This window comes from Rattus norvegicus, chromosome 5 (assembly GCF_036323735.1).
Source record: "Rattus norvegicus strain BN/NHsdMcwi chromosome 5, GRCr8, whole genome shotgun sequence".
In the NCBI taxonomy this organism is placed as follows: Eukaryota; Metazoa; Chordata; class Mammalia; order Rodentia; family Muridae; genus Rattus; species Rattus norvegicus.
In genome coordinates, this window is record NC_086023.1 from 136,182,038 (window position 1) to 136,202,669 (window position 20,632).

At 49.2% G+C, this 20,632-nt stretch overlaps 1 protein-coding gene across 3 annotated transcripts in view; it reads right to left on the minus strand.

Annotated features, from left to right (window-relative positions):
• Rnf220 (ring finger protein 220) overlaps positions 1-15,980 on the minus strand; it is a 222,279-nt gene extending 206,299 nt beyond the window's left edge. For 2 of the 3 annotated variants that reach the window (XM_017593798.3, XM_017593797.3), the window contains exons 1-2: positions 15,640-15,980; positions 8,531-9,272 (exon numbers count right to left, since the gene is read on the minus strand). In XM_017593798.3, coding sequence (XP_017449287.1) covers positions 8,531-9,155 — 625 coding nt within the window. In that variant the 5' untranslated portion in view covers positions 9,156-9,272; positions 15,640-15,980. Of the gene's footprint in view, positions 1-8,530; positions 9,273-15,635 lie in introns of all 3 variants that reach the window. The other variant, XM_063288245.1, reaches the window with a different exon arrangement.
• Between the last annotated feature and the right edge of the window lie 4,652 nt (positions 15,981-20,632).

A 20,632-nucleotide genomic window follows, 5' to 3' on the forward strand; every position in this document is an offset into this window, starting at 1 on the left:
CGGCAGCCCCCCTACCGCAGAGCTGTGGCTGTATTTCTCTCCTGACCTGCAAGGCCCCTGCAAGGCCCCTCCAAGCCCCATCCTAAGCCTCCCCCAAGCACAACAATCCATCATGCCGTAGGACTGTGACACACACGGATGGGGGGAGGTTCACGGATTCCTCTCACACAGGCAAGAGGGTGAAAGTGTCTGTGTAACTTAAAATCTACAGGCATTCTCAACCTCCGGAACTCTGCATTCTAATACTAGTTAAATACCACTCTAGCAAGTCTCCTTAGGCAGGGCCCAAGCCGCCATCACTCACGGATTCTAATTCGCTATTTATTCCCAACACTGCACGATGATGCAAACAAAGTCTTGACTAAGGAAACACCCGAGAGATTGAGGTCCTTTGATCTGGGCCACCGTCTGAATCATTTTAGCCTAGTAAAGTCCCTTCCAGACTTGGACACCCACTTTATCTAACTCTTAATATTAACTTGCTTGTGAATAAACCCAGGGTTAATCTTGGTGGCTAGACAATGATCAAGGGAAGGGAAGCAGCTGGCCATCACAGAAAAAGGCTCGATTGACAACCTCTCTCCCTCCCTCTTTGTGCATTGCCATAAGGTGGAGTGGGTGAGAGGGTCCTTTGCACATGCTGGCTACTAATGACCCCGTGTTTAGCTACACTGGGGTCTCTAGCAAGGAAGACTCATCGCCACATCGTCCTGGGAATGACAACGGTCATTACATATTGACACTTAATGGTTAGCTATGTATCTGTGACCATTCGGTCCTCCACAACAACTCTGTTAGGTCCTGTGGTTCCCAACTTGCAGGTTCCCAACTGAAGCCTGGGCAGGTTAAGTAATTTACCTAGCAAGGAAGCTAAAGGGTGGTAACTCAACTCCGGAGGCTGCGTTCATTGACTCCTATATTCTGTTGCCTCTTCACCTTTCGAGTTGAAGCTCAAGGGGCCCCACCCAGTTTTTATTCCTCTAACAGGTATTTATTATGCTAGGCTGCTCTGACTTGATTTAAATCAAACTAAAAAAAAAAAAAAAAAAAAAAAAAAAAGCAAGGTCAAATGAGTAATATAGGATTAGCTGGCACCTAAATGGGAGTCATATACCTGAAAATAAAGCAGAGGCCTTTCCAGGGCTGCTCCTGCCCTCCCCCACCCCAAGCCCCCAGCCCTGTCCCTGCTGCTCTGAGATAGGTGCAGAGCTATATGTCTCAGCCACAAAAGGATTTCAGTGGGAAAAGACAGTTCTCATGAGGCGAGCCGTAGGAGGCTTACGGAGCTTGCTGTCTCTTGACACCATGCTACCTGTGCCCCGCTTCAGTTCCAGACAGACCATGGAATATCTGAATGGCCAGCCGGTTCTATGTGCTTACGTGGCTCCCGGATTGCTCGATTACTTCTAGCTTCAACTAGGATCTAGACAGAAACTTTTAAACACACACTCAAAGAAGGTGTAAAACCTGGGTTTATGGGCTCCATACTGTGGGAACACATGGACAGAAGAGGCTCCACTCTTGAGTTCCTAGAAGAAGGTTGGGGGGGGGAGTAAATTTCAATTATTTTTATGTTATGGCAGTGTTTTACTACCCCCACATCATCAGGAAAATAAGTCTGCATTTGAGGAAAAGATTTCATGTATCTCCCCTCCTTTTGTTCATCAAGCTCAAGGACCCCTGTCTTGGCTCGAGCCTGCATATCTTTAGAATGAGTGTGGTCCTGTAGCAAATGAGTAGTGTGCTAATAGGAACTTCGAAGTCTAGACTGAACCTAGGTCCATATATTTGACCTCACCTAAAATGTAGTAAGCCCTTTGATATGTTTGGCAAGAGTGCAATAAACACACACACACACACACACACACACACACACACACACACACAACACATTCCCCCCTTACACAATACCAAAACTAAAATGTAGCCAAGATTTAAAAAAATAAGTTTAGCCCATTGGGTAGGGCTGAAATGGGATAAATTCCTGTTTATCTAGCCTCTACCAGGGTTATCCATTCCATGTCCTTAACCTGGAAAAGAAATAATAAAGTTCTATTCATTTGTTTATCATTATTATTACTATTATTATTACTATTACTATTATTATTATTATTATTAGTAGTAGTAGTAGTAGTAATAGACCAGGCTAGACTTGAACTCACAGAGATCCACCTGCCTCTGCCTCCCCAGGGTTGAGATTAAAAGTATGCACTACCTTGCCTGCCACAAAGTTCTTCTTGCAAGAAATGTTTCTCTTTCCCCCAAAGAGATATTTATCAATCCCCCACCCGGAGCACACACTTCGAGGATAAAAACACATTCTGTTCAGTTACAAATGCACAATTGAAGTGACACTTTTAAAATTTGTAAGGCATGTTGGTGGCTGAATAGCAATACATTATCTTGAAGTTTTCAGCTTCTTTAAGAGAGATAAAAATGGTGCTGAGAACGACTGTTAACATGTAGGAATATTCAATTCCAAAAATTATGGTTATTTTAGTGTTAAAATCGTGTGGATTTTATTATGACATGTATCATCACCCCAAATCTCAAGTACTTATAAGAGCAATGTCAACATGTGGTCTTTTATTTATTAACCAGATGCATGTGGTTTATGGGTTAAAACCAAGAAAAAAAACATTAAAATTTTCAACTCGATTAAATGAATTGACACTTTAAGTCTGGAGTATTCGCAAATGTTACATTTTATCTTGTGCTAATATTTATTGACCAGATGGTGGTAGTTAGTAAGGGTTAAAAATAAGAAAAAAATTTATTTTTCAGTTCTCTTCTGCCTAACTAAAGAGGATAGAGGGCAGAGAGCAACTTTGGATTCAGTGTGAGGTTTTGTTCTATTTGTGACGTTTTTGTTTTGTTTTCAAACAACAAAAAGGGTGGGGGGCTACCAAATAATCAACCTGGGACTGCTGACCGGAAGGCAGTTCCGGACAACTTCCCGTGGGAAGAGTTCCAGAAATTGCCTTGACTTTAACGAGTCCCGCTGTGCTGGTTGCGAGCTTCCCAGCGTCATAGGCGACCGCGGCTGCCTCGCCCGAATACCAGCAATCCTGCAGATTCACCAAGCCGGACTCCGGAATATTTTACAGATTCGAAAAGCAAGATGAAGGGGAGAAATTCTTTTTGAAACCGAAAGGAGAAGCCTCAAAGCCCTACTACCCAGAGGAAAGCTGGGTCCACATGCGTGTGCACAAGTCCATTTGGGTCCTCACGACCTCGGCCCCCTCCTGGCTCAGTGCCCCGCCCGCTCTATGGCCACCCGCACGCGCGCGTGGAGTTCCAATCACTCCCGGGCACCAGCCTGCATATCTCGCCCGGTCGCTGTCATTGCCAAGGAACTGGGTTCTTAGAGCGACGTGGGCGCCTGGGGACGTGGAGGGCGGGGGGTAGGGTGTCGCACGGACCTTCCCCGCACCCTGGGGACCGCGCGCGGACTTCTCCTGAAGAGCGACGGCGAGGTCAACCGCATCCCTAAAAGCTCTTGTGGGGCCACCTGGGCCACAGGCGCTGCCCACTGGGTGGCCCGGCCTGTGCGCGCGTCCCCGCGCCCTCCCCCCCACGGTCAATTACCAGCCACCCCGATGCGGGCAGCCAGGCGCTGGCTGGCGGCCGTGAGGAAACGGCAGTCCGGATCGCTTCTGCATGACAATTGACTCGAGGGAGGGCGCTGGGCAAGGAGGGAGGACGGCCCCGGGGTCCACGTCTCACCATGGTGATGAGGCATTCCCTCCGTGAGAGGCGACCACGGGCGAGGGCCGGGGAGAGCGGCCGCCAGAGCCAGCCCGGGCGCCGGCGAGCAGCGCGCAGAACAGAGCCAAGCCAGGCCAGATGGCTCTGTAGCCATCGGGGACCGCTCCCGTTCAGCCCGGCCCCACTTTAGCTGTGCAAACATTTCTTTATCCCAACAAGACAATTAAACCCAGCAGCATGAAAGGGAGTATCCGTGACTGTGTTGGGAGTGAACAAACGGTAACAACCACACACATCACAGGAGTTCTTGCCCCGCGGGAGAATGGGGTGGGAGGAGAACCCAAAGCAGCTGAGCGCATCACAGGGCTAGACCTGGGCAGGCAGGACCCAAGCAGTCAAGATACAGGCAACCCTCTGACCCCTCTTTCTGGTCAGTGGCTGACCCTTCACACTGGTCATCTGCTCCAGCTGCAGTCCAGCTGCAGTCCAGAGATGGAGCCTGGGAACTAGTGTTCCCTGCCCACTCGGATCCCAGAGTCTTTGGAAAGTATCCGCTTTATCTCGCCCCCTATGATGTCAGCTGGCTTTCCAAGCTGCTTTGGCCTGAGTGGGCTAGACTGATTCATAGGGTCTTCCATGACCTGTGCCTTTATAAAGACGAATCTAGAATGCAAAGTACCACCTCCAATCAGGGCTTTTGGGACCTGGGGCTGGCTGACTTTCCAAATATATCAAAAGATGAGCAAGACAGGGGCTTCTGGGAGATCTCAAGTTCCCTGGCCACAGGGAAGGCTAAGGGGAGAAGTCCAAGGGAACCACTAATGATTAGTGACCGGTGTCCCTTCCTGGGGTAAACCAGAAGGCAAAGCCAGCCACAGCTCCACAGGGACAGTTCTGACTTCTCTCAGGTCTAGAGTAAGCATACATGTTAACCAACCCCAATGTGGGGTTAGATAAGAAGGCTGGTCAAAGGTGTGACAGGTCAGGCTGGAATGTGGGCACAGGGATGGTCTGAAGGATGCCATCAAGAGATAGATGCACATGGCAGGCTCCAGAGGGCACACGGAGGGAGTAATAAATGTGGACGCTGACACCGGGCAGCGCGTAGGACTTACCTCCTCTTTTGCTGTAAAGTTTCCTTAATGAGGAATGTTTATTTTAAAGGCCCTGGGAAACACATCTATAGACACTTCATATGTAACACACAACATGGGCTGTTCGTAATTGGCCCATAAATTCTAGCGTCATTTCCCTGGACAAGGAGCCTTGGGGACTGGTTCAGGGAATGACAATAAACGGGAGTTACCTCGGTCTCCTTCCTGGGGAATTACGCATCCTTCGTGAACAGCTTCTCACAAAACCACATCTCCCATTTTCCAGGGCCAGTAAGTCGGTCCCGCAGGCCACCTTGCTTCACAGGGCCCAACACCTACCTTGGGGTCACCTGCAAAACCAGGTGGGTAGACAGGCAAGCAACCGAAAATCCCCACTAGAAGAGAGGACACCCCCCAAACAGATATACTTGTGTCTGTTTTTCTTTTTCCTACACACATTTAATCACAAAAGAAACCCTGCCTATCAGCACTCCAGTTAAGGGCTGAACACGTGTGCACTACAGCATGTCTGCAGGCGTCCTTTTGAAAGGCGCGTGAACATATCTGCATATGGATGCAAACCAAGAGCAGGGGGTGGCTGCCACAGTAAAACCTGTCAGTGTTTCCATTATAAAACTGATCTCCAGCAACCTAAAACACAGTCAGAAAACTTCTACACCCAATAAGGAACCTGAACACCATGCTCACCCCACCCCACCTACCAGCAAAACTATAAATTCTATGAGGCTCAGTTCCCATGTAGGACTTTTACTCTTACATTTAATTAAGTCTTAGAAAAATGGTCTATGAGAAAATATTTGCCTGACAAAACTGAAAAAAAAAATCAGCCAACCATATCAGAAATTAATTCTAAATTTTAATAATTGACAAATCTAAAACACACACGGCTCAATTTGGCAGTGTGGGCACAGGCATGGCATCCTGTGCCCATGCTCCTCTGAACAGTTGCTCTCCACTCTTCTGGCTTCCCAACCCCCACTGCTGCCCCATCTGCCCCTGAGCTCTCTCTCCCTTTGGAAGCAGTCTTGTATACTGTCACTCGATTATCTGAGAAATATTACTTATTTCAAAACGGTTCTGTAGGGAGGACCCGAAAGGCATCTAGTGGGGATAATCAGGCCTCCTAACGGCCCTTAAATATGTATTTACATAAAACAGACCATAAATATTCTGACACATGTCGGGGTGTATGACAGGAGCCAAGAAAGCTGCCACCGACTTTGTCACGGTGCTCTTCTAGCCTTCCTAGAAGAAAATGTCTCTCCTTCCTTCCAAAAGCTCAGAATCAAAAACATAGGTGTCGGCCACCTGCATGGGTTCTGCCCCTGCAAAGGTAGCAGTTATGTCACCTGAGGCAAGGAAGGGGAAGGAGGCATAGATCCAGGGCCACCACTGGGCACAGTCTTCTCTTCACTTGATGCCTTTGTTTCTGTTTAAAGATTAGTCTTTTTTTTTTTTTTTTTGGTTCTTTTTTTCGGAGCTGGGGACCGAACCCAGGGCCTTCCGCTTCCTAGGCAAGCGCTCTACCACTGAGCTAAATCCCCAACCCCAAAGATTAGTCTTAAATACAACCCTAGTAATCTGGGTGTGTAAAGGATCCTGTACTCCCAGATCTTCCTACAAGCACAAGGGGAAGAACACAAAGTAGTCTATAAAGGAAGGATATTTTAAACAAAAGGAAAGAAGGTTCCCCATTCATAAGACATTTTGAAATAAAGAAGTTTCCCCGCCCTTTTGATCAGAGTCCCATTAATTTCAAGGTCAGAATTCCATTTCACTTGGAAGACAGACTCATTTAATTTTTCTCCACCCAGGCGTATTCCTGTGTGAGGGATCCATCTCCACGGGGGATGGCACCACCATACAATGCAAACCAGGCAAACAGAAGAGTTATGGCTTTGACACGCAGAGGGGAATGGATAGCCACACTATGGGTTCTGACTTGACTAACAAGCTTGTGCCTGCTCTGGCAGTCTGACACCGGTTTGGGCTCAAATGGTAACAAAATAAAAGTAAGCAGGGTTTGTGGGGCGAGGAGAAAGGAGTCTTGATCACCCAGTGTTACTTTACCACACACTGGTTTTGAGAGGATTTCATTTTCAACTTGTACTTGGAGGGAAAAGTGGGGAAGACCTGGTCACACCCTGACCCAACAAAGCTTTAGCAGGGGCCAGGAGCCTTCAACACTCAACAAACGAAAACAGAAACAAAATAGAAAATCAGCCCAACGCAAGGCCAAACACCTGTCCGGCAGGTACACCTGAGGAGCAGGATCCCAGCACCTGCCAGTCAACAGAAACTGAGAAGGTGACAGCCAGTGGGCTTCGTGGCAGTTCTGCTGACACCAGCCGCAGCCTTTTTCCCTGAAGTGGGGAGGTCTCTGGCTTACAGACACTGACATAAAAGACACACTCTCAACATATTTCAAAACCAAAGAGCGATGGATTTACAAGGCAGGTTGATTTTATGGTGACTTTTATTGAAAAGGTACGCTGGGTGTAGGCAGATGCCTTTTAGCACAGGAAAGTTAACACAGTGCCTAATTCAAGGAGACAGCCTGAGGAAGCAAGGCCGACAGGGGAGAAAGCAGCAATGTCTCTATTACTCTCCTCGGCATCATAAAGAGAAGAGAAAAAAAAAATGGTGTTCGTGTTGGTGGTTAGAGAGCGGACAAGAGCACAAAAAAAGCAGAGGAGAGGGGAAAGCAAACCTCAGATGTAGTTTTCTTAAGAAAATAAAATGAAGCAAGTCTTAGAACAAAAGGTTGGAGGGGAAAACACCCTCAGTTCATAAATTCACACCAGGCCCAAAGAAAGCTACTCTGTCTACCCACAGCCCCAAAGCTTCAAAACACAATTATTTTTTGATTATATCAGAGTAGAAGATTGCAGGGTTCTGCCCTTCTAGTCTACAAGTTCCCGAGAAAGGTTAAGTTGAAGCGATTAGTGAGTGTAGCCAGAACCTACTAAGGCACCAGAGAACATGAGAAAAGCCATTTCATAAGCAGGAATTAATAACAGTTGTGAACATCAACCATGGGGCAGTCACCCGGGTCAGCTATGTCTAGTCCTAAAAGCTCGCCCTGGGATAAGCATCCAGCAAACCTTCCGGTCCCGAGAGAAATCAGCTTTCTAGCCTTGGGATCGCAAGGAGAGCACAGCTGTTTGAAAGACTTTCTGGTGACCGACCACACCTTTGTCCTTCTGTGAACTACAACCTGATGCTGACCCAAGAGCTGAGAGCTGAGAAAATAAAGTCACGTGGGGTGTGCTGGCTATGATACAGTGGGAAAAGGAAGAAAAATGTACCACTCCGGTCAGGAGACCGCACAAAGAAGACAGCAAAGCCAGACAGGGTGGGCAAGCTTCCTTGGGCCCCCAATTCCCTGAGAAACTGTGCTTTCTAACAAAATGGCTTTCATTCCTGCGTGCCCGTGGCACCCTCTTCCCTCCTCAGTCTCCAGAGAAGCCAGCCAGGTCTGGTCCTGAGACCAGCTTGCCTCTGGCTACCATCGGAAAACCTGCAAGAGCTATGTATCATTGATCACTGAGGAGAGGTAAGTAAGCATTAGCCATCCGAAGCTATCACAGGGGACACGGTTGGCCTTTCCCATCCCTAGGAGCATGTGCAATGCGGCCAACCTGTTGAACACTTCTGCGAGGCAGGTTTACTGGGGGCGGGGAGGGGGCTGCAACCAAAGTACTTACATCTGTCATTCCGATCCTCTGGACTCGAGGAGGTTTCCCGGTCAGAGATGAGGCCAGACACGGCAAAGATCTTCTTCCCAGTATCATCAACCTTAAGTGAACCAGGGGAGCTGGACGGCAGCTGTGTCCCAAAGTCATATTCCTTGCCATCTGCATCTGAGAAGCGCAGGTGGGGAGACTCTGAGTCGTGACAGTTCTTGAGTCTCTTGGCTGGCGTAAAGGCTGACTGATAGCTCTCCCTGTCCTCCGTGGAAGCGAAGGGACGGAATGCCCCCACGCCACTGTGATTTAGCATACTGATTGGGGTGCAATCTAGATTTGGGGGGGCAAACTGGGGGTGGAGGTGTAGTAAGGAAGGGGGGAAATCACGATTGGCAAAAGTGCCCGGCACCCCACCTTGACGGTGGTACATAGAGGCAAAGGTGTAAGAGCCATTGGTGAAGGGAATATGAACGTCTTTGTCTACTGAGACAGGTACACCAAAGGGTCGTGGCTGCTGACACGGGATGGAGGCATCCCTGCTGGCCTCGGCAGTGGACGCCAGGACCATCAGTGCCGGGGATGCCAGAGGGTTGGGAAGATAGGATGAGTTCTCCATCTTGAAGGCTGCCCGGTGTAAGTCCATTGGAGTCTCTTTCGATGGCGGGTGTCACGCAAGAAGCAGTCTTCCCTGGGAGGGAGGCCAACCTGCACCTTGGATCAGGGCGAGGATTATTACTGGGGAATCATGCCCTCCGAAGACCTGCAGAAACAGTAAAGAGGAAAAAAAGAGAGGGGAGGAAAGTCAGGGAGAGGTAAAAAAAAAAAAAGGGGAAACCCCAAGTGATTGAAACACCATCCTTCTGGCTTACAGATGCTCGGGCAAGAGACACCACAGGCTTTAGGAGCCAGTGGGCAGCAGCAGCAGACCGTTTTCATTCAGGAAAATCAATAGACAACTTACTGTGATGTACGCGTAGCTGACTTTGGTCCCTACACGTTCCGGGTGAAATGCGCCTGAGCCCAGCAAAGGAAAAAAAAATCATAAAACCTCCAAATACAATATTCCCCGAGCAAATGAGCTTTGGAAGGCCAAGTCACCCCGTAGATTAGGTGGAGGGGGGGTCTATATTTTAAAGGGCTTCCACCTACGAACACCACTCATGGCCAGCTTCTGGCTTAGGTACAGAAAGACCAGGCTCTACCTAACTGATGTCCCATGTTAATATCTTTCTTCATCCTTACACTGACAGGTCCCTATGACACACACATCTAGACTGTACATATTAGTTGGTACAAACTGTACGTGCGGCTGAACCACACACATTGACCGATACGATACATATGCAGACATCTTCATATTATCACCTAAGAACGTTTCTAGAAATCAGTGCCACGTGAACAATTTTTTTTCTCTTACGCACGGTCCCCTCTAATTACACAGGCCTCCTAGTTCTCTCATTTAAAAAAAGAACCAAGACCTTCATCAACAGAATGCCTGGCACTCCTGACAATGTTTAGAAACATAACTAATGCCTTTGGTCCATGGTTTCTTCCAGGCACATCAAAGGACAGATTGGTAATCCTAGTTACTAATACAGTCACTCCTAAGGAAATTTGTAAACTGCCTTGGATCTGCCATTAACCTTTAGAGCAAAATGTTAACAAAATCTCGGACTTATTTTCCTCGGTTTATTGGCCCAGGCAGAGCTGATGTCCAATAAAGGGCCCCCAGTACAAACTGGATTTCAAAGAGTCTCCTTCCAGTTTCCCTTATAAAATTAGGCTGCACGTTTTCATAGCTACTGATTCGGTTTCTAATATGTTGCATGGTGGTTGGGGGGAGAAGAACCGTATTGTCAAAAGGCAGGGTAAGGTGAGTACCAAGACTTACTAGCTGCAAATGTGTATTCTCAGTAGAAACTGAAAGGAACTTAAATATAACCCAAACTTCCATCTGCTACAGTTTCTAAATTGAGCCATGTCAAAAATAAAATTGACACCCCCCCCCTTAGAAAGCCCAGGCCTGTAGTGCAACGTCTTCCGTAGTCCCTCAGGTAGAAACCCCTCAGACTGCAGATGAATCCTCCCTGCTTGGTGCAGTGCGAGAAGGGTCTTTCCTTCTCCCGTCCTGTAGCAGACATGTCAATGACTGTTATTAATTGGGAAGATGAGTGGACACCATCAGACTGCTTCCTCATTTGGCATCTCTCCTTATAGACATCATTGCTAAATTACCAGATTATGTATCTCACATTAACGGATTTTTCTCTCTTCCAAATTTTAAATAACTTTCCTGTCAAGTTAGAGCAGGGTAGAGAACGTTGTGCCAAGGACAGCCAGTTAGCCTGACAAGTCTGGGAATTCTGTTCCTGGCTGTTTTCAAGTCAGATTAATAGTCCCACAACATAGATGCCCTGAAAGTGGGTCCAGGGCTGTTCCAAGGGGTCTGAGCAGCTCTTCAGAACAGAAATGAACACACTGTGTGTCCATCAAGCCTCAGTATAGCAGGCTGGCTGGAGGGAAGGACAACTATAACAGCTCAGGGGTGAGGGGAGGAATGTTTCTTCCCCAAAATAACTGCCCCCAGGATTCACTTTCCATTTTTACTTCCTAGATCACCTCATTATGTTAAATGAGTTCCATAAATTAGTGATCCGGTGACAGCACCGGACACTCCAATAGGACACGGTCAATCACTCAAACCTGCAAATTCATTTGAAAACTTTCATTATACTGAAAATAAATCAACAATATTTTTCCAGGCCACATCTCTTTTACAACAGTGTGTGGGCGTTGGTCTCTGCAAAGGAGGAGGGGAGGTTTTTTTTTTTTCTTTTCCTTTCCTTTCTTTCCCCCTCCTCACATTAACAGTATAGATGAGGCTTCAGTAGACCACAGTCATTATGAAAATCTATAGTTAATACACTCCCAATGTCAAAATGTCATGGGTTTAAACACAGAACCCAAAATAAGAAAACTAACTGACCCCTCTTAATTAAAAAAATATGGATTGTGAGATAATCAGCCCGACGGTGCATTTGGGCGACTGTGAAGACTGGGCAGAGAGAAAGTAAGTAACTGGTACTTTTCTGCCTCTATGCTGATTTTTTTTAATTTAGCACTTCGTGCAAATCCAGATTAAAATAACTCCAGCTATTGATCTGAGCAGTGGAATTGACATTAATTTTAGTTCACTTCTCACTTTGCAAAGGGATCAATAGGAAGTAATAACAGCTGACATCCCCGCTGAAAGGAGGAGAAAGAAGGGCTGAAGACAGAAATCGAAAAGCAACCAAATAAATCATCCGCTACTTTCCCACCGCATCAGACAAACTCCAAACAGATTGCAAAAAGTCTTTGTTGAATTAACTAAACAAGGAGGAGGGATCAATCCACCAAGCTAAATAAATTGTCCGGCAGGCAGTGAGGTTGGACAGAGGGACCAACAAATATCGAGTTTTTAAAATTTCAAATCCTTGACGTGCTGGGTTTGGCCGTCTGTGTGTGGGAGTTTGTTTGTTTCTGAAATCATACACGCCGGACTTCGGTTTAAAGTGGTTACAATACGTCCGCTAACCGAATAATTAGTGAGATTACTAATTGCGTGGTTAAACATGCCAGAAGCAAGACAAATGAAGAAGCCGGCTTTTAGAATTGTGTGATTATCTGATCCTGGGTTGGTGCGTAGCGGTCCGCGCTCTCTGGTGCAAACTAGCCACTTTCGTGTAGAAAAACCGAAAGCCAGACAGAAAGTCCCAGCGAGTGAACGGTTTCCCATCCCTGCCTAGGGTCGGGGCCTCTTCACCCGCTCTGGGGATGATAGTGCAAAGAAGCCGCGTCGCTGCTGCTGCTGCTGTCCTGCTGCTGCTGGTGGTGGTGATGGTGGTTGTCGAGAGCCAAACCCACTTGGAAATGACTGCCACAAAGCAAGCTCTTTCCTAGAGCCGAGCTCAGTGCGCCCACCAATCTAGGACTCTGTTGGCAATTAAAATGCACACGCAACGCTCCTCTGCTTATTACAACAGGTGACATTTTTGTGGTCTCTGAACCGTTTCCAAAAGCCATGACTTAAAATAATAGAACAAATTAAACGATATTTTCCTTTGCATAAATAAACTTTTAAAAAATTAACAGGCAACTTAAAAAGCAAAGAACAATGGGAAATGAGGCCAGAATAGCGGGGGTGGGGGGGGGATTCGAAGAACGGAGGAGAGATTTTTTTTTTAAGTTCACAGACTTCGCTTGAAGAGACCCCCCCCCCCACCGCGCACACATGCCCAACGGGTACGTGGAAACACCGCCCTAACAGGAATTTTACCACCATATGCAAGGGCTCAGGGAGCATAAGGCTGATACAGCTCCCAGGTTAGGGCGGACGCCTGGGACCTGGCCGAGGAACCCGTAGCACATTTAGACCTAGACCCTGGTCTAGCTTGGCCATCGGATGCGAATCCGCCACAGCCTGACTGATCCGAGAGCACGCGGAAGCGGGGATGCTGAGCGTGCGGGTGTAGATTTCAGCCATGAAGAACCTCAACCCAAAGGGAAAAATAACTCTTTTAGGGGAAACGAGAGAAGAAGACGAGAAGGAGAAACCTATAAAAAACTTGGGGGGCTAAGCCCCCAAGTCAACGCTGAGCCAAACCCACCACTCCCCGTGGCCTGACCTCTCTAGCTCCCTGTTGCCTTTGTACAAAGATCCCAACAACGTCCGCCCGAAAAACAATTTAACTTTGGGGAACCGAGGCGCCAGTCTCGGAAGAAACACAAGCCCGGGGGCCCGGGTCTGAAGGCTCACACGGCCTGGGGACTGGGGCTGGAAGCGGCCAGTCTTCGAGCAAAGTCCTAGGACCTGGAGCCCCTACACCGCCCCGCCCCGCGGGTCACCCGGGCGCGGTGGCCGCGCGCCCCTCGGCGGGCAGCCGCCGACTCCTCTACCGGCTCAGCTGCGAACGAGGGCGGGTGCGGAGCCGCAGGGCCCCCGCGGTTCCGGGACTGAGGCCGTGGGGTGCAGCAGGTTGGGGCTCTGTGGCTCCCTCAGCCGCCGCCCGGCCGCAACACCCCGAGAACAGGTGTGTCCTGCTCGCTCAGCGCCCGGACCCAGTGAAGCGCCGCTACCCAAGTGCTCGGATTCCCACTCCACGCCCCGGAACGCAGCGAGGGAACTCACGCCACTTAGCCCCGGGCTCCGCCGGCCGGGAGGGATCCGAACGGGAAACGCCCGGCGCGCTTTTTCTCGATGCTCTTTTCTGCCTTTACCCCCTTTGCTCATTTTCCCTTTGCGAGAAAACCCGGGGGGGGGGGGTGAGGGCCCCAGTCCGCTCGGCTGCCCACAGTCCTACTCTCTGCTCGCCCCCCTCCTCTCTTTATTTTTCTCCCCCCTCTAGACCCCCCAAATGCCTCTCAGGCCGAGGCCACAGTGGAGGCGGGAGGTAGGTCGTGGCTGCAAGACATCGTGAGCAGAGAGCGCCGGTGCTTTCCCTTTCAGCTGCTTCTGGGGCAGCGAAGGGGCGCAGGCGGAAAACCTGGGAGGACACAGGCCACCCAGACAGACCCGCGCCCCATCCGGGTGGCCCCATCGTGCCCTAAGCACTCCAGCCACCCGATATGCGTCCGGCCCCCGGCCCGGGCCCCGGGGCCTCGACTGGAGCGGTGACCCGGACCAGAGAAGGCAGTGCGTTCTTAATGGGAAGGGAGAATGTGTCCTCTGCTTTCCAACACCCCGAGACCCCGTCACCTCGGGGCTCCAGCACGCCCTGGAGGGCCACGGTCACCCGGGCCTCGAGCTCTTGCCGGGGATACTGTAGCGCAGGACGAACCTCGCATCCCTAGATGGCCTCACCACCGTGGGCGGCCTCGCCCGGGGGGCCATACGGAAGCTCTCCGCCCAAGTTTGTTGTGCCCTGGAAGAAAAGCCTTTCTCTTACAAAACACAAAGGCGAAACGCCCAGGCCGAGCCCTGAAAAGCTCCGGGTTGGGGGTGGGGGGTGGCCGGAGGCTCCGGCGCGCGGTGGCTGGGACAGGCTCCGGGCGGAGGAGGTCGCTCGGCCCCGAGTGACGAGCGCGGCGGCGGTGGCCACAGGACTGCAGCAACCGGCGTGCTCGCTGAAAAGTTTTGCTCTCAAGTCGGAAGAAGAGAAATTGTTACTCAGTTTAAGGCAGATAGAAGGTGTTAAAAAAAAAAAAAAGAACACCACACACGCACATACAAAAAAGCAAGCTCATGATTTTACAAGATCGTCCTCCCGCCTCGTTCCTTATAATCGCTGGAAGAGGGGATCCCGGCCCCCCCAAATCCCAGGAGGCCAGCAGGGATCGCATTACTCTAAGGCCTGGCCAGTCCAACCCAGCGGAGCTGGGAGTTGACCGGTTTACATAGAGCACTGTTCATTCACCTCAGTGGCAGCACCTGCCTTCATCCTGCAGGCAGAGGATTTCCCCATCCCACCCCCACCGCACCCCCGGTTCTCCTTCCACATCCTTCACACCCGTCCCCGCCAGGAAAAAGTAAGCCGAGCCTCCGGGAACCCCAAGGCTCCGGAGTCTCCGGGGTACCCCACTGGGTCGGCAATGTGTTGTGCGGCTTGGATGGTTTCTCAACAGATCGCCCCTTTCCTATCCCGCCCGCCACCTCAGATTCCCCACTGAGTAGCACTCAGCCCGGGCCCGCTGGAAAGCACAGCGGGGTGCACCGGGAAGCCGGGCAGGAGAGCTTACTCGCGGTCGACCCAAACAAAGTGGAAATGGGGCTTATAAAAAGATGGAGAAGTCCTGCTCCCTTCCCCTGGCTATCCCCCTCGCCCTCCCTACTTGTCCAATTCCAGCGTCTGGTCCCTCCCCCTTGCACCCCCCAAATAAAACACATTAAGGAAAACTCAAGACGGAAAGTTTGAGTGAGGCAGCGCACGGAGCGCGCCGGGCACCGACAGCCAGGAGGCTCGGTCGCCAAGATCTAAGACGCGGCAGTGCAGGTCTCAGTCCCTGCCCCTGTCGCAGGGGAGCCGCCCGAATCCCTGGGAGACCAACCCGGAAAGTTAGCCAGGTTCCTCAGCAACCCGGCCGCCCTCGCGCCCACCCCTCTTGTGTACGCACACGCATCCACACCCCTTTCTGGGCTCCGTACTTGCCGTGGAAATTCCAGGGGAGAACGGTCGCACTTTTCAGGACACCGAGGTAAGAAGACGGAGAGTGTGGTGCATGAAAAGTCCCGGGTGCGCAGAGCCGGCGGGGGCAGCGGCGGCGGTGGCGGCGGCAGCGGCAGCAGCAGCAGCAGCAGGCGGCTGGCCCCGGGTTTGTGCTCGCGAGCTGCCTGGGATTGCATGTACAGATCAAGAGACTCGGTTGGTGTGAGAGAAGAGCAGTGCTGCCTCTCAGCGCTGGCTCTAATCAGTGAATGAGCCTCCACTCTCCCAGGGACTCGGAGGCGCACACACACGCGCGCGCGCACACACACTCACACACACATGCACGCACACATTCTCTCACACTCACACACATACAGGCACTCTGAGCACTGAATACATTAGGGTACTAAGGGACTCTGGGAAATGGAGTCCAGACCCCGGGCACTCCGGGAGAGCAGCCCTGGCTGCCCTCACTAGAGGGCTGGATGGTCTTAGGTGGCCCGCCCAAGTGGAAACTATAGAGATCTTTTGCCTTTGTTTACATCTCTCCTCCTTACCCTCCCGAGGTTTCTGACTGAGCGCGATTCTTTCTTGAACTAAAGTGACCAACGGGGAAATGGCTAAATCTTTTAAGCCTGACGTCAGAGCTGCTCGCTGACCACCAAACCTTGGCTCTGATATAAAACTCTACCCTTTTCCCCGAAAGAGCCTACCTGCTGTTTAGTGCTTCGAATGTTTAGTGCTTTGAATATTACTTTGGGTCTTTGCCTGTAAAAATAAAATTATAAGTGAATATGAGTAAAACTGACGTTTAGAGAGAGAGGAAAGGGGCCTAGTTTAACACCCAGATTTGCCAATAAAAATTTTCCTTGGTGTCACTGATGTTTATAATATAGTTCTTTCTCTTCAGATTGTTAATTCATCAAGTACAAAAAGATAAATTGGGGAAATGGACGCAGAATTAACATTCTTGAGAACCTTCTAAAACCCAAGCTATGAGACCAAATGTCTTTCCATCATCTCATTTAGCCCTTTATTTCTGGAGATAATATTATTAGTTTTTAAAAAGAGAAAACTGGGGCCGAGAGGGTTTTGTCATTTGCTTCTAGGTCCACATCTAACAAGCTTGGGGGAGTGGATAGGCCCAGCTCAGGAGGCAAAGCCCAGCTGAAAGCTAATCCTGGATTCAGAAGTAATTCCTTTGTTTTGTGGCTGGGTTTCTGAAAAGTCAGGCTTCTCATCTGGAAAAAAAAATTCTTTCCCCTAGGAAACATGAGGATAATCCATCCTGCAAGAAACCTCACAGGATTATAACTGGTCCAAACCAGAATGAGATCAATATTCCATTCTGATGTGACTTTATCATCCCTTTTCCTTGTGTTTAGCATGTGCCTGAGTAGTCTGTGCTTAGGTTTGTGTGGACCTGAGCTCTGTGGTTGGTGCCTGTAATCCCAGCACCAAGGAGGCAGATGCAGGGGGACTGCTGAAAGTCAGCATAGCCTGGTCTACAAGGGAGTTCTAGGCCAGTCAGGGCTAGAGATGAGTCTTCCAAGCAAAAGACAGTAACTAAGTTAAAACTTAAAACGGGGGTTGGGGATTTAGCTCAGTGGTAGAGCGCTTGCCTAGCAAGCACAAGGCCCTGGGTTCGGTCCCCAGCTCCAAAAAAAAGAAAACAAACAAACAAACAAACAAAAAAAACCCCAAACGTTTAATTAGCAACTCTGAGCACCTAGTAGGCTCCCCTAGGCTTCTTATGACCACCTCCATTCACAGGGTTCAGTCAGCCTAGGGATGTCCAAGTCTCTGGCCATGCCAGTCATGTGCTGACCCTATTGTTAACTAGACTGCTCTTTCCTGTTGGGTGATAAACGTTATGTGAGCAAGAACTCTGGTTTTTTCAAGAGTCTCACCTCAGTGTCTAACAATGTCAGTGTACAAGAGGATCCAACAGGAACAAATACAAGCCAAGAGGTAAGTCACACAAACCTTTAATCCTAGCACTCAGGAGGCAGAGGCTGTCGGCTCTCTATGAGTTCTAGGCCAGCCTGGAATACAGGGTGAGTTCCAGGACAGCCAGGGCCATATAGAGAAACTCTGTCTCAAACAAACAAACAAACAAACAAACAAACAAACAACCTGAAACAAATATGCCTCAAATGTGCAAGGCCGTGGGGTTAGATTTAAAAAATAAAACAAAACAAAAACCAAAAAGACCCCACAATGCTTCTGTCCCTAAGGAACTTACCATCTAGTAGATTGCCAAAAGAACAAGTTAGAAATCAATGTGACCAGCGCTATGACTAGGGTGACCATATATCTGTTGACCTGAGAAAAGTTTAATCATAAGTGGGCCACTATTACTAATTATGTTGGGGTGAGCAGGGAGCAGAGGCCATCCTGGGCTGAGCACGTTGAGTGGCCACCCTAGGAACACAAACTACTTCATCCATTAAAACGGCATGTATTTACTGAGCCCTGCCCTGCAGGACACTGAAGGGGCCAGGAGCCCCTTGCATTCCCTGGGAATTGAAATATGAGGCATTCAGCCTCCAGAGAAGCAGAAGTGAGTCGCAGCACAACAGGCTTTGTGTGCTAACCTGAGGAGAGTGGGCCTCATCCCAGAGATGTGAGAAACCCTGAGCTGTACAGCATGGTAGGCTTTCTATTTCAAAACAAGCACCAGTCAGAGGGTGGGCAGCCTGGAGTTAAGACCGCAGACAGTTGAGAACGCCCCACTGGGGCAGTAGCAGTGTAGACTCTAAAGGCAGAATCAGCCAGATTGAACCATGTTAGCTCGGAGGATGGCAACGCATCCTTATGTGGGTTCTAATACTTATATCACAACACACTGTTCCTCCTGTGTGTTTACCGAGACAGGATTTCACACTGTAGCCTAGGCTGGCTCGATCTAACTCGTGATCCTCCTGCTTCAGCCTCTTGAATTCTGGGATTGCTAACATGCACTACCAACCCAGCTTTGTTCTTTGTAATTTATTTGCTTGTTAAGATTTCTTTCGAGACAACATTTCTTATTGTGCAGCCCAGGATGCCATGAAATTCAGTCTGTAGACCAGGCTGCCCTCAAACTCACAGAGATCCTCCTGCCTCTGCCTCCTGAGTAGTGGGATTAGAGGCCTGTGCCACAGCCGCCTGCTCCTTCAGATCAACTTGTAGAGTTCCCCTAAGATGCAGGTCACGCTCTCATGAGTGGACGACCCATAGGAAGCTCTATTTCAGCTCAGCGTTTAGCGACCATCCTCTGCAGTGTTCTGCACTGAGATGTGAACAGTCACCATCTATAAGAACTGTGATTAAAAAGCTTAAATGCAAAGCAATAGCCACAACCTACAATGTGAAACTGAACATCTAATACCTTGCCACTTCACAGGTCACGTGCTTGGCAACCTTGGCTATCCAAAACACAATGAGGCAGGAAATAAGCAGAAAGAGTCCCAGAATAGCCAAAACAAACATCGCCAAGTCTATGCACTAAAGTTAACACATTTTAGTCCTAGGAGAATTCCACAAGCCTTCACTCGGAGCTGATTTACTCTTTCTTAGGTACAATTCTAATAAGCTTGATTATTTAGCTTTCCCATTTACAGACGATTAAGATCGTCAAATTAAAAGGGGGCAGCCATTAAAGAAAATGAGATAGACTTGGATGGACTGATATGGAAGGAGGCCATGACAAACTGTCAAGTGAGAAGACAGGCAAGCCAAAGAACAGTGCTTGGAGCGTGAGGTATTTGCATTCACACATGTGTACACACCTCCCATGGACAAAGGCCAGGGGTGAACCAAGCTGCTAATACCAATTACGTCTGGGCAATGGGAAAACAGATGTGGGTGCGCATCTGTCCAAGGGGCACAGGAAGAAAGAGAAAACTTTGGCTCTGTGTATGTGTGTGTGAATCCAAGTCATGTATGTGTTTGTACAAGCATATGTTTGGGTACATAAGAGTGCATGTATGTTGTGTACAGACCTGTAGAGGCCAGAGGGCAGCTTTCAGGCACCATCTACCTTAATTTGGGGGCTGTTTTGTTTTTGAGACAGACTAGCTGTCCAGGAACTCACTGTATAGGCCAGCTGGCCTCAAACTCACAGAGATCTATCTGCTTCTGCCCCACCCCCCAAGTGCTGGGAATAAAGTCGTATGCTATGCACCATGCCTAGTTTCTATTTATTTTATATGTAGGAACATTCTGCCTATATGCATGTATGTGTATTGTGTGCATGTGGGGCCTTGTCGAGGTCAGAAGAGAGAACCAGATCTCCAGGAACTTGAGTATGTTTACAGATGGGTGGCTATGAGCCACCATGTGGGTGCTGGACACTGAATGGAGGTCCTCCACAAAAAGCAACATGTGCCCTGAACCACTGAGCCAACTCTCCAACCTCCACCAGGTAAGGTAGGGTTTCTCACTGGGACCTGGAACTCGGTGATTAGAGTAGCTGGCAGATCAGTGAGCCCCAGGGATCCTCCGGTCTCAGCCTCCCCTGTACTGGGCTTACAGATGCACACCACCACAGTGGGTGCTGTGTGGGTGCTGAGGACGGACTTTAGGTCCTTATTGCTTGTGTGTGAAGCACTTTATGGAACCATCTCCCCAGCCCCGTGGTGGCTTTATTTTTCATACATTCCTGTTTCTTTCCAATGCAAATATACTACTTTGGTTATTTGAATACCCATTATGGTAATTTGAATATCCATTACAAAGTATACAAAGGTGGTGGTAGTAGGGCAGCAGGCAGGTACACTGAGAACAAGCGTAGAACTTAAAAACAGGCAGTGAATAGGGTTCTTTGATGTGGAGGCAAAAAAGACATGACCACTTCCAGCCTGGCACAGCCCTGATTGATACTTTCAGAAGCATGTCAACATGGAACGCATTATGCGTAACACAGTTTACTTATGAGAGAACAAGTGTGTGGAAATTTAGAAAAGGAAATTCATACACACATATACACACATGCATAAAGGTACACAAAGAC